Here is a 13,140-nt window from a genome sequence, read left to right as displayed (position 1 = left end):
GTCTGTCTCTCAAAAATGAATAAACATTTTTAAAAATGGTGTTGGGAAAACTGGACAGCCACATGCAAAAGAATGAAACCGGACCATTTTATACACTATATACAAAAATAAACGTGAGATCCCAAATTGTAAAACGCCTAAAAAAAAATACAGGCAGTAATACTCTTGGACATTGGTCTTAGCAGTATTTAATCTATCTCTTCAGACAAGGGCAAAAAAAGCAAAACTAAACAAGTAGGACTCTATCAAAATAAAAAGCTTTTTCACAGCTAAGAAAACCATCAACAACAAAAAAAGAGACATACAGAATGGGAGAAGATATTTGCAAAAATATATTTAGTAAGGATTAATATCCAAAATATATTTAAAAACTCATACAACCCAATGCCAAGAAAACAAACAATGCAATTTAAAAATGGACAGAGGTGGGGCGCCTGGGTGGCGCAGTCGGTTAAGCGTCCGACTTCAGCCAGGTCACGATCTCGCGGTCCGTGAGTTCGAGCCCCGCGTCAGGCTCTGGGCTGATGGCTCGGAGCCTGGAGCCTGTTTCCGATTCTGTGTCTCCCTCTCTCTCTGCCCCTCCCCCGTTCATGCTCTGTCTCTGTCCCAAAAATAAATAAAAAACGTTGAAAATAAATAAATAAATAAATAAATAAATAAATAAAAATGGACAGAGGATCTGAATACACATTTTTCCAAAGACGACATACAGATGGCTAACAGACACATGAAAAGATGTTAATCATCAATAATCATCAGGGAAATTAAAAAAAAAAAAAAAAAAAAGCACAGTGAGCTATCACCTCACATCTGTCAGAATGGCCAGTATCAAAAACACAAGAAATAACAAGTGTTGGTGAGGATGCAGATAAAAGGGCACCCTCATGCACTATTGGTCTATTGTCAGAATTGTAAATTTGATACAGCCACTATGGAAAAGAGCATGGAGGTTCCTCAAAAAATTAGAAATACATAGCAGCACTTTCAACAATAGCCAAATTATGGAAAAAGCCTAAATGTCCATCAACTGATGAATGGATAAAGAAGATGTGGTTTATATATACAATGGAATAATACTTGGCAATGAGAAAGAATGAAATAGGGCCTTTTGTAGCAACGTGGATGGAACTAGAGAGTGTTGTGCTAAGTGAAATAAGTCATACAGAGAAAGACAGATACCATATGGTTTCACTCTTATGTGGATCCTGAGAAACTTAACAGAAGACCATCATGGAGGGGAAGGATAAAAAAAAAAAAAAAAAAAGAGAGGGAGGGAGCCAAACCATAAGAGACTCGTTAAAAACTGAGAATAAACTGAGGGTTGATGGGGGGTGGGAGGGAGGGGAAAGTGGGTGATGGGCATTGAGGAGGGCACCTGTTGGGATGAGCACTGGGTGTTGTATGGAAATCAATTTGACAACAAATTTCATGTTAGAAAAATGAATTAATTAAAGAAATACAAATATCATACGATCCAGTAATTCTACTACTGGGTATTTACCCAAAGAAAACAAAAACACTAATTTGACAAGATACATGCTCCCATCTTTTTACTTAAGCATTATTTACAATAGCCAAGACATGGAAGCAACCTAAGTACCCAATGACAGATGAATGAATAAGGAAGATATTGTGTGCACGCGTGCGCGCGCGCACACACACACACACACACACACACACACACACACACAAACTGGAATATTACTCAGCTATAAAAAAGGGGGAAAAAAGAATGAAATCTTGCCATTTGTGACATGGATAGACCTCAAGGGGGTTATGCTAAGTGAAATAAGATAAACACAAATATATGATTTCATTTAGGTGTGGAATCTAAAAGACAAAACAAACAAAACAGAAACAGACTCATAAATACAGAGAACAAAGTGGTGGTTGCCAGAAAGGAAGGTAATAAGTGAAACAGGAAAAGGGGATTAAGACATACAAACTCCCAGTTATAAAATAAATAAGTCATAGGGGCGCCTGGGTGGCTCAGTCGGTTAAGCGTCCGACTTCGGCTCAGGTCATGATCTCACGGTTCGTGGGTTCGAGCCCCGCGTCGGGCTCTGTGCTGACAGCTCAGAGCCTGGAGCCTGTTTCAGATTCTGTGTCTCCTTCTCTCTGTGAACCTCCCCCGTTCATGCTCTGTCTCTCTCTGTCTCAAAAATAAATAAACATTGAAAAAAATTAAAAAAATAAATAAATAAGTCACAGCAATGTAAAGTACAGCATAGGGAATAGTCAATAATACTATAATGTACTATAATATATAGTATATATATAATAACACTATATATATATATATATATATATATATATATATATATATATATATATATATATATAAAATAAGAGCACAAAGTCAGTAACTTTGTATGGTGACAGGTGGCAACTACACTTATGGTGAGCATCTGTAATATATGTAAATGTTGAATCACTATCTGGAACTAATATATCTGGAACTAATATATTGTATATCAACTATACTTCAATTAAAAGCAAATAATTTTTTAAAAAGAAATAAAGGACTTCTCTGCAGTTACAATAAACAAGATAATCAGATTGTAACAAGCACCCTGAAGTAAATGAATAGGGCCATATAACTGATAACAAGGAAAGACGGGGAGCTAATTAGGGTCATCAGAGGAACAGACAGCTGAGCAGCCATTCAGGGGAGAACATAAGAAAATGTATTCTGGGCACAAATGTGATAGAAGAAAGAACTTGGTATAATGGAGGAACAGAAGGAGGCCAGTGTGATTGTACAGCATTGAGGAGTGAAGTTGGAAAAGGAGGCAAGCCTGATAATGAAGGACCTTGGAGGCCACCATAGGGAAAGCCAGGAAGGGCTTGCGTAGGAATAACCTAAGTATATAGTTTCCATATTTTTAAACATATTCATGTGGCTACGGAGAACCAACTGTATGAGACAAGAGTGGAAAGGGTTAGCATGTCAACTCAAGTGAAAGTGAAGGAGGCTTAACCTACTAGCAGTGGAAAGGTAGAACTGACACAGTTTGGTGGTGGATTGGATATGGAGGCAAAGAGAGGAACCCCAAGAATAAACCCTGAGAAACTGAGTAAATTTTGTTCCATTTACTAAGATGGAAACAACTTAAAAAACTGGGGGGAAAAAAGGAAAAAATATATATATATATTATATATATATATTTCATATATATGTACGTATATATTTTTCATACACATATATATGAAATACGGGTTTTTGATGTTAGACAATAGATAAAACAGGATAGAGGAATTAAATGAGTTGAGCCCCATGAATGCCCCAGATTCCTCCTTAGAGGCAGTTTCTAGGTTGTGGGGCAGGAAGGGGGAACCTAAACCAAATCAAGCAGCCTCGTTATGTTCAGGAGACACAGTCAAGAATTTGCAAAGGCCAAGATGGCTGGAATTTGCAGGGCAGAGTACCAGAGGAAAGACAGCTGCATAGAGAGGAGAATACCAAAATAATGTGCAGAGAGTTCTTTTCAAGTCTTTAGGTAAGTATTGACCAGCACAATACTTGTTGGGAAATACTGAACAACAGGGAAAGAACTACCAAAAGAAGCAGGCAAATTTTGAGCTGGGAAGAGTTTGTATTCCCACAGTCAAACTGGAAAAATCTCACCTAATAAACAGAGAACTGGGTAGAATACTCAGGAGGATACTGCTTCCATAGGGGAAAAAGTAGCCTTGGATTAAAGGCTGCTCTGGCCCAACTCACAAAGCTTAAAAGCCTTGAAATGATCAAACGGTTTCCAAGTAACTTAACCATATTCCAAAACAAGCTCAAGAATATTTAAAAGAATGTAAAAACAACACATCCATATACACAAAAATCCAACACCCAACAGTATAAAATTCACATCCAATAAAAAATTAGCAGGCATGCAAAGAAGAAAATATGACCCAAAATAAAAAAAATCAATCATTGAAAACAAACCCCAAAATGACACAGATAACTCTTTTAATGTCCTTATTTACTATTTCTATTATAAATATATTATATTAAACAAGGTAGAGAAAAGAAATAGCATATTAAGGAGAGGCATGAAAGATAAAAAAAAAAAATTCCATAGGCAAAAATACATTAGGTAAGATTAACAGCAAATTAGTGAAGAATAAGTTAGTGAACTTGAAGGCAAGGCAACAGAAACTATCCAAAATTAAAGACGGAGAAAAAAGACTGGGAAACGTATAAAACATTAGTAAGCTGTGGGTCAACTTCAAGCATAGTATTATGCTTATAAACTGGGAGTCCCAGAAGGAGGTAGGAGAGCATGGAGTATAGAAAATTTATTTTAAGAAATAATAGCGAAAATTAAACTATATAAATATACACACATCCAATAAGTGCAACAAACCCCAAGCACAAAAATCATGAAGAACACCACACCAATGCACATTGTAATGAAACTGCACAAATTTGATGATGAAAACCTTAAATTAAAAGCAGCAGAGGTTTTAAAAAATTACATACAGAGGAACAAAGATAAGAATGACAAGAGTTCTTTTCAGAAACAACACAATCCAGAGAGCAGTAGAGCAACAACACTTTTAAAACCAGAATTTTAGGGGCACTGGGTGGCTCAGTCAGTTAAGCATCTGAGTCTTGATTTCCTCTCAGTTCATGATCTCATGGTTTCATAGGTTTGAGCCCCATGTCGGGATCTGCACTGATGGCACAGAGCCTGCTTGAGATTCTTCCTCTCTCTCTGCCCCATCGCCCCCACCCCCTACTCACACTCTCTCCGTCTTTCTCAAAATACATAAATAAACTTTTAAAAAACCTAGAATTTTATACCCAGCCAAAGTATCTTTCGAACATAGAGTCAAAAATCTTTCTCAACAAGGTGGGGCTGTACACATTGCTGAAAGTATTTTGGATTTTTGTCTTCAAAGTAATAGTAAAGCCACTAATAGACTCTAAATGGTGAGACTTGCATCTTAGGAAAAACACATTAACTTCTGTTAAGAACAGATTGAGCTTAGGGGCCAGGGGGCCACACATATGTAAGAGCAAAGGAGCATAAAGTTGTTCAAAAAACAGGATAACATCGATTGGGCTGGTAGAAGTGGGTATGAAGAATGGTAGACTGATTAGAAAAATATCTAGAAGATAGTTATTTGAAGACTTGGTGCCTGGATGTGAGGTGTGAGGAAGAGGAAGGAATCAAGAATGATTCCTGTTCCTGACATGAGCGACTATACTTACATATAATTTTATCTACCTGAAAAATAATGTAAATCAATTATACACTATCAAAACTAACTGAAATCCACAAGAGTAAACTATTCTAAATACTGCATTTAAACTAAAGAATTCACTGTGTAAAAATGCAAATAAAAACCAAACAGCACTTTTTTGTAGGAGAGAAAGATACAGGCATAAGCATTCTTCATCTGAAATTCGCACTGAGCTCAATCTCGCATTGACACAGTTGCTATTGTTCCTTATAGAAAATAATAAAAGCAAGACTTCTACGAGCCATCTGATGAAACACTGAAGTGCCTTTACAAAACAGTTCCTTCTACAGGCAAATCACTATTATGGGGGGGTACCTTTAAAAGTAATTATAACTCTCATGAGGCATTTAAAATGGCTGCAAATTTTTGGTAATCCCTCCTAGTTCAGCAACCTTGCTTCCTATGTTTCTATCTTCACAGGAATCTATTGGTGAAAGATTTTTAAAAGGTTTTAAATAGTAACAACAAAGGTTTGTCATGGATTTATAAAGTGCTGCATACTATTATGTTGTACTAAGTACCTTACATGATAATCTCATTCAACCTTAAAAACTCTATTAGGTGGTAGTTATCCCCATTCAACAGATAAATTGAGATGCAAAGAGGTTAAGGAATTTGTCTTACATTATGAAGCTAATAAGTGGCAGAGCTAAGGATATAAAACCAGAGAGGTCTGACCTCAATCCCTGGGGACTCTTGAGAAATTCATCTTTAAACTTCAAAAATCTTCCTGCACATTAGAATATGTGTAACTGGTATACTGATTTTGTGTGGGTACATTCTTTACATGTAATAAGTTTCTAAATTATTTTCTTTTAAAAATTCACAAAAGGGATTAAAAGTATACTTATCATGTGGTGAGCATTGAATAATGTCTAAAATTGTTGAAACATTATAATGCATACCTGCAAATAGCACTGTATGTTAACTGTATTTCAATTAAAAATAAGATAAAATTGGGGTGCTGGGTGGCTCAGTCAGGTAAGCGGCTGACTTCAGCTCAGGTCATGATCTCACAGTTTGTGAGTTCGAGCCCCACACTGGGCTCTGTGCTGACAGCTCAGAGCCTGGAGCCGGCTTCCAATTCTGTGTCTGCCTCTCTCTGCCCCTTCCCAGCTGGCACCCTGTCTCTGTCTCTCTCAAGAATAAATAAACGTTAAAAAAATAATTTAAAAAAAAAAAGAAAAATTAATAAATTCTCATCCTTAAAATGTTCAGACTTTCAATTTGCCTCAAGAAATTCTTCAAAGCAGATAAACTTAAAAAGAATTATATGGGGGCGCCTGGGTGGCGCAGTCGGTTAAGCGTCCGACTTCAGCCAGGTCACGATCTCGCGGTCCGTGAGTTCGAGTCCCGCGTCAGGCTCTGGGCCGATGGCTCAGAGCCTGGAGCCTGTTTCCGATTCTGTGTCTCCCTCTCTCTCTGCCCCTCCCCCGTTCATGCTCTGTCTCTCTCTGTCCCAAAATAAATAAAAAAATGTTGAAAAAAAAAAAAAATTAAAAAAAAAAAAATAAAAAATAAAAAGAATTATATGTAGACTATGAGAATTTTCATGAACATATGTAGACACGTGTGTGTAACAGGGGACACTGATAGAGAATCCAAATTATCAAAGGCATAGCTTGGCTGAGTACAGACACCACGGACCTGAAAGTGTGCTGAGGGTTGGCTATGTTAAGTTGTACAACAGGGGCGCCTGGATGGCTCAGTCAGTTGAGCGTCTGACTCTTGATTTTGGCTCAGGTCATGATCTCACAGTTGATGAGTTCAAGCCCCACACTGGGCTCTGTGCTGACACTGCAGAGCCTGCTTGGGATTCTGTCTCCCTCTTTCTCTGCCCCCCCACTGCTGGCTCTCTGTCTCACAAAATAAATAAAAATAAACTTTAAAAAAGAAGAAGAAAGCTGTACAACAAACCGTTAATGCTATCACATAGTACTGTGATAGGAAACAGCTCAGACGATTTGTGTGGAAACCATGTTGTATGATGGACATGAAGGACTGCACACACTTAAACTTCCTCGTGCTCAATTACATGGCATGTTATATGCATGACTCTTTCATCAACAACTACACAGTTACTAGGATTAACTTCAGAATTGTGAACTCATTAAAATTTCTCTGTAGCTGAGCAGAAACTCACAATTTAAAAGGTTTTTTTTTTTTTCTCTGCCACAACAAAAAAAGCCTAGAAACTGAAATTCTCCAATAAAGTTATTTTATTTGGGTTCAACCTAAAATAGTTTAAATTTGATCTTTGTTAGAGAAAAGAAATCTCCAATTGTATAGACTTAATAAAAAGTACTGAATTTGCCACTTCCAATAGAGGATAGTTTCTTCATGCTTTGGGCATCTACCATTAGTAACCCAAAAGACTACTTGTAGTAAATATAACTGTCACAGCACTGAAATGCCCAAAATCAATTTCCTAGCTTAGAAAGTTGCCCTTATGTTACCATAACACACAATAGTCTCCTGACTATTCGTATTGTTTGAAAACCATGAAAACACAGTTTTTGGCATGCATGCCCAGTTGGAAAAGGATTTGTTCCTCTGAAAACACCATTCATAAGACTAGGCAGAGCTGAGAGCACCTCTGTGTGTGAACAAGCAGGTAGGTATCTCAGGGTTTCTGCAGCCGTCTCCTTCCTTAACGGGTAAGTACCGGTGCCAACAAGGGGAGAGTCCAGGCACATGACTCAGCTTATGACTTAATTTTCCACAGCTAAGAAAAGAAAATCACCAAAATAAGTTAGTTTTAAGACAAACAGTTGGAGTTTACAGGTCCACTTACATGACTTTGAACCAAGAACCCTTTACATAAGAACAGTAGCAACTCTAGAACACCATAGATGAAAAACCTAGATGAAAAACAATTCCTAGGGTCAAAAGTGACATACTGCAGTTCACGGGTTTTGGGTATGCACTCATTCTGCCTCTCAGAGGCAGACCCTTCCTCAGCCCATGCTGTTAGATTAACATGAGATTCAAACTTGATTTTTCGTTCAAGAGCAGTCTATTGTACTTGTGTCAAATGAGAAAACTTAAGCTAAGAACTTAGCCCGTGCACCGCCATCAAAACGTATATTTCTTTACTTGAAGAGTTATTTCCACACCAGTCCCCTAGTCTGTCTGTCTCTCTCTCAATCACAGATGCGCGCGCGCGCGCGCACACACACACACACACACACACACACACACACACACACACACTCACAGGGCGAAGAGCAAGGATTATTATATTTAGTAAGACTAAAGCAGATGCCACAGAGTACTAGTCACACTTACTCTTATATTAAATCCTAGAAGATCACTTATAACACCTGAGACAGCAGAAAGGATAACTACTCGTGTGATATTGTAGATTAAGGGATTCATTGTCAGTCCATAGAGTCTAAATGGTGTGTCCAGCTCCTACAAAAAACATGAAAGAATGGAGATGAAATACATGGCCTATCGATGGCCACCAGTGATTTCTGGGCTGGTTTTTAGGTCTTGGGTACGGATGAGTGTGTAAGGCCTTCCTTCATGTTCAACAGCTGCTTTCAAAAGACCTATAATGGACTCTCACCTACTTTCCACTAGCTAAGTGTTTAAAGGTGGGTTCAAGCAATATGTTGTGAATTTTTTTTTTTAAATATAATTTGAAAAATGTGACAGACATCAGCAATCATCAGAACCTGGTAACAAGATGGGAAATTTTTCTTACATAGTCAGGAACCCAAAACTATCAACTTGACATTGTGAATGTACACAGCCCAGCAGCCATCTGTTACGAGGGTCTTCTCCAATAAGTACAGCATTGATTTCATTTAAGTGCTAGTGAAAGTAGATCACAGGATATTACTTACTTTCAATAACTTGGTGGACAGCTTTAATACATTATTTACTAGAGTAAGCTGTTCTTTCTTATTAGGCTTTTTTTCCATCTTAAGATATAAATTAATCTAAGGAAAAAAAGAGAGATCAAGGCAAATGTCACAGAAAAAGATATACTGCACTAAGTTTGGCAGATTCGAAAGTAATATTTTCAAATAAAATAAATTTGAAAATTCCTGCAGTTATTTCTACCAAACATATATGTCACATACCCTACTGTCCAGACCACGCAGTCACATCTGACAAAGAAAAGCCAGTTCGTGAATAAAAAAAAAGTAGGGGCGTGTGGGTGGCTCAGTCGGTTAAGCGTCCGACTTCGCTCAGGTCATGATCTCACAGTCCGTGAGTTCGAGCCCTGCGTCGGGCTCTGTGCTGACAGCTCAGAGCCTGGAGCCTGCTTCGGATTCTGTGTCTCCCTCTCTCTCTGACCCTCCCCCGTTCATGCTCTGTCTCTGTCTCAAAAATAAATAAACATTAAAAAAAATTTTTTTTAAGTAAATATGAAGCAATTTAACTATCAAAACAATGAAAAGTGTAATGTTAATTATAACTTAACAGTTAACATGTGAACTTTTTTTTTTTTTTTTTTTTAATTTTTTTTTTTAACATTTTTTTATTTATTTTTGGGACAGAGAGAGACAGAGCATGAACGGGGGAGGGGCAGAGAGAGAGGGAGACACAGAATCGGAAACAGGCTCCAGGCTCCGAGCCATCAGCCCAGAGCCTGACGCGGGGCTCGAACTCACGGACCGCGAGATCGTGACCTGGCTGAAGTCGGACGCTTAACCAACTGCGCCACCCAGGCGCCCCTAACATGTGAACTTTTTAAGTTCAAAAGCTCTACCTACTCATTTTGGTGACACCCACATAATATAACATCCTCATTAAACATTAATGAAACATAAGAAGAAAGCTGCTTTTAACTTGTTAGTTCTTTATTTTTTCTCCTATGGAAATATTCTCCCACTATAATTCTCAGGCAAAAGAAGAAAATCTAATGATACCAAATGTATTTATGTAAAACTTATGGATAACCATGAAATCAAAACCAAAACAAAAAAAAACAAAACAAAACCCTTTATACTACTCTGTCTTTATAAGAAACATTTCCCAGTCTTAATATCTATTCCCATACTAAAGAGAAAGTATTTTCTAAACTTTGAATGTATGGCTGATACAGAAGAAATTCAAGAGCTTATTAAAAACATGCTTAAATGACAAGTACTATAAAGATCTAATACTTGATGCAGAATATGAGACTTAAAGCATGCTCCATTATCACAAATAAAGATACCTTTATAATATACAAACTACTTTCAATCCATTAGATCTTAATTCTTACAATCCTGGGAGCTGGTGGGGAAGATTATAAACCCTCATTTTATAAGGAGGAAATAATTATATAGTAGCAAAGTCACCTGTAAGGTCATATAGCTAGAAAGTGCTAAATCTAGACTCAACCCTGAATCTTCTGCACAAATCTTATGCCATCTCTAACCACAGAACTAAATTAACAAGGACCAATCGTTACCTGTTCCGTAAGTAATATTGAAACATTGCTGTATTTCTTATTGGTTTCAGACCCCAATGAGGCCAGACGCAGTAAGAAAAGTAGTAAAGCTGTTTCCCAGATCAAAAACTCCCAATTATAAGCATCATTCAGGAAAGTTTTATGCCCTTGCAGAACCTATACAAAGAACCGACAAAAAGTTAGGTTTTTCATTTGTCTCAAAATCTATAATTACTCCTTTACTCTAGCAACTTAAAAAGATTTACAAGTTACCAATATTTTATACTCAAAGCAGAATTTTAATACTCATATAAAGCCTTATCTATTTAACTAATCCCTACCTATTTCTCTAGGTTTCCTAGACTTTTTCCAGACAGCAAAGGAGGAAGTAGCAAAGGAGGAAAACATAGAAGTAAAATCAGACAAACACATTTCCAGCCTTTTAACCACTCATGTGCCCACTCACAATTATATGGTGACCGTTTTCAAAGTGTTAAATTTGCATTATCACCAGTAGGCCTTCCTAAGACATGTGGCCCATCCTACTGGTATGACTCGAAAACCCTGAGGATCAATTCTTTACTCCATTTTAGGATCCAAGTAACAACAGCAGCAGCAGCTACCATTTATCAAATGCCTAGTATTACGTGTCAAGTTTGCTAGTAAAAGTTGTGTTTTTTTGTTTGCTTCAAAATTTACTCAAGCCAGCCTGAGGTAAAGTGGAACACACTGGAAAATATACAGAGAATCCTCACAGAAACCAAATGCTGGCCTTTTGAAACCAGGGAGTCACAGCGCAGCTCCCCTCTCTGCCTCTCTTCCTCAAGGGCCATTTGGGCTCCCATCTCCACTCCTCTTAGTTAATTCTGTTGCTTTGCATGACACTTGTTTACTGCTCCCTGCAAGTTTGGCTCGCTCCAGCTTTGGTTTCCCATAACACCCTACTGGCCCCACTGACCCCTACTGACCCTCTCTTCTCCAAAGGCCACCAGTTATATCTCAGGTTTTCAGTCCTAATTTCTAAAATTTCTAAATTCTAATTTCTAAATTTCTAAATACGTTTGGCTTAGTCTGGGTCAGGTGTTCACCCCTGCCAATCAGTTATAACTAGAGTAGGAAAGTAACAGTTAGTAGCAACCTAGGCCCACCTCTTCAGCAGGGTGGTTTGTTGTGCGGCAATATATAACACACAAACCACAGCCAAGCGGCTATAAAATCAAACACAAAGAAAAACTCTTAAAACCAGCCAGAGAAGGGGTGCATGGGTGGCTCAGCTGGCTAATTGTCCAGCTCTTGGTTTCAGCTCAGCTCATGATCTCATGGTTCATGAGTTCGAGCCCCACATCGGGCTTTGCACTGACAGTGCGGGGCATGCTTGGGATTCTGTCACTCTGCCACTCCCACGCATGTTCTCTGTCTTACAGAATAAGTAAATTTTAAAAACTGAAAGAAAAAAAAAGAAAAAAAAACACCAGAGAAAAAGGACATTACCTTTAAAAGAGCAGCAAATAAAACTAACAGCTGACTTCTCAAGATAAAACACGGAAATCAAAAGGTAACAGAATCCCAAAAGTATTCAAAGTAATTGGCAACCTAGAAATGCATACTCAGTGAAAACATCCTTTAAACAAGAAAGCGATAAAAGACATTTTCAAACATACTAGAACAGAATTCATAACCAGATTCTTCAAACAGGAAGAAAAAAATCCCAGAAAAAAACACAGAAATGCAAGAACTAATGAAAAGCAATGAAAAGGGTAAATGTGTAGGTAAATATAAATGAATAACTGAATACAAAAAATAATCATTATATCTTGTGGGTTTAAAACATATGTAAAATTTGGGGTGCCTGGCTAGCTCAGTCAGTAGAACATGCAACTCTTGATTTCAGGGTTGTAATTTGAGCCTCACATTGGGTGTGGAGCCTACTTAAAGAAATAAGTCAAATAAATACAAGAAAATATATGTAAAATTTTAAGTAAGGATACTAATAATGGGTGAATGGATAAATGAGATAAAGTGTTCTAAGGTCCTAGCATTATCAAGGAAGCAGAAATTAATACTTTATTAGACTATAATAAGCTAAGGATGTATGTTGCAATCTCTGAGGTAAAAGTACATATAACAAGTAGTGAAAGAACATATAACACGTTAACAAAGAGGATTAAATGGAATATTACAGAATACTTGATTCATAAAAGATGCCAAGAAAGGAGAGAGAAAGAAAATTTAACAGGTAGACCAAATAAGAAATAAACAGTATTTGTAGTAATTACATTAAATGTAAATGAGCCAGACAATCTAAAACACTAAGACTGTGAAGCTGGATTAAGGAACAAACAACGAAAAAAAGGATATGCTGATTACAGAAGCCATGACTCAAATATGAAGACAAAATAAATGAAAGGGTGGACAAAGATATAATATGCAAAAACGAATCAAAAGACAGCTGGTGTGGTTAAATTAATATCAAATAGAGCAGACTTTAAGTTAAGAAACATTAG

At 37.4% G+C, this 13,140-nt stretch overlaps 1 protein-coding gene across 15 annotated transcripts in view; it reads right to left on the bottom strand.

Annotated features, from left to right (window-relative positions):
- PHTF1 (putative homeodomain transcription factor 1) overlaps positions 1-13,140 on the bottom strand; it is a 90,899-nt gene that overhangs the window by 24,228 nt on the left and 53,531 nt on the right. For 9 of the 15 annotated variants that reach the window (XR_009257824.1, XR_009257825.1, XR_009257827.1 and 6 more), the window contains exons 18-21: positions 10,658-10,813; positions 9,099-9,194; positions 8,536-8,661; positions 7,842-7,972 (exon numbers count right to left, since the gene is read on the bottom strand). Coding sequence is in view for 6 of the 15 variants with exons in the window: in XM_058716167.1 (XP_058572150.1) it covers positions 7,952-7,972; positions 8,536-8,661; positions 9,099-9,194; positions 10,658-10,813 (399 nt within the window). In the remaining 9 variants the exon portion in view is untranslated. Of the gene's footprint in view, positions 1-7,448; positions 7,973-8,535; positions 8,662-9,098; positions 9,195-10,657; positions 10,814-13,140 lie in introns of those variants that run through there. The other 6 variants (XM_058716167.1, XM_058716170.1, XM_058716169.1 and 3 more) reach the window with 1 other exon arrangement.

This window comes from Neofelis nebulosa, chromosome 2, assembly GCF_028018385.1.
Source record: "Neofelis nebulosa isolate mNeoNeb1 chromosome 2, mNeoNeb1.pri, whole genome shotgun sequence".
NCBI classification, from domain to species: Eukaryota; Metazoa; Chordata; class Mammalia; order Carnivora; family Felidae; genus Neofelis; species Neofelis nebulosa.
Note: the sequence above shows the minus strand (reverse complement) of the source record. Positions and strands in the feature narration are given on the sequence as shown.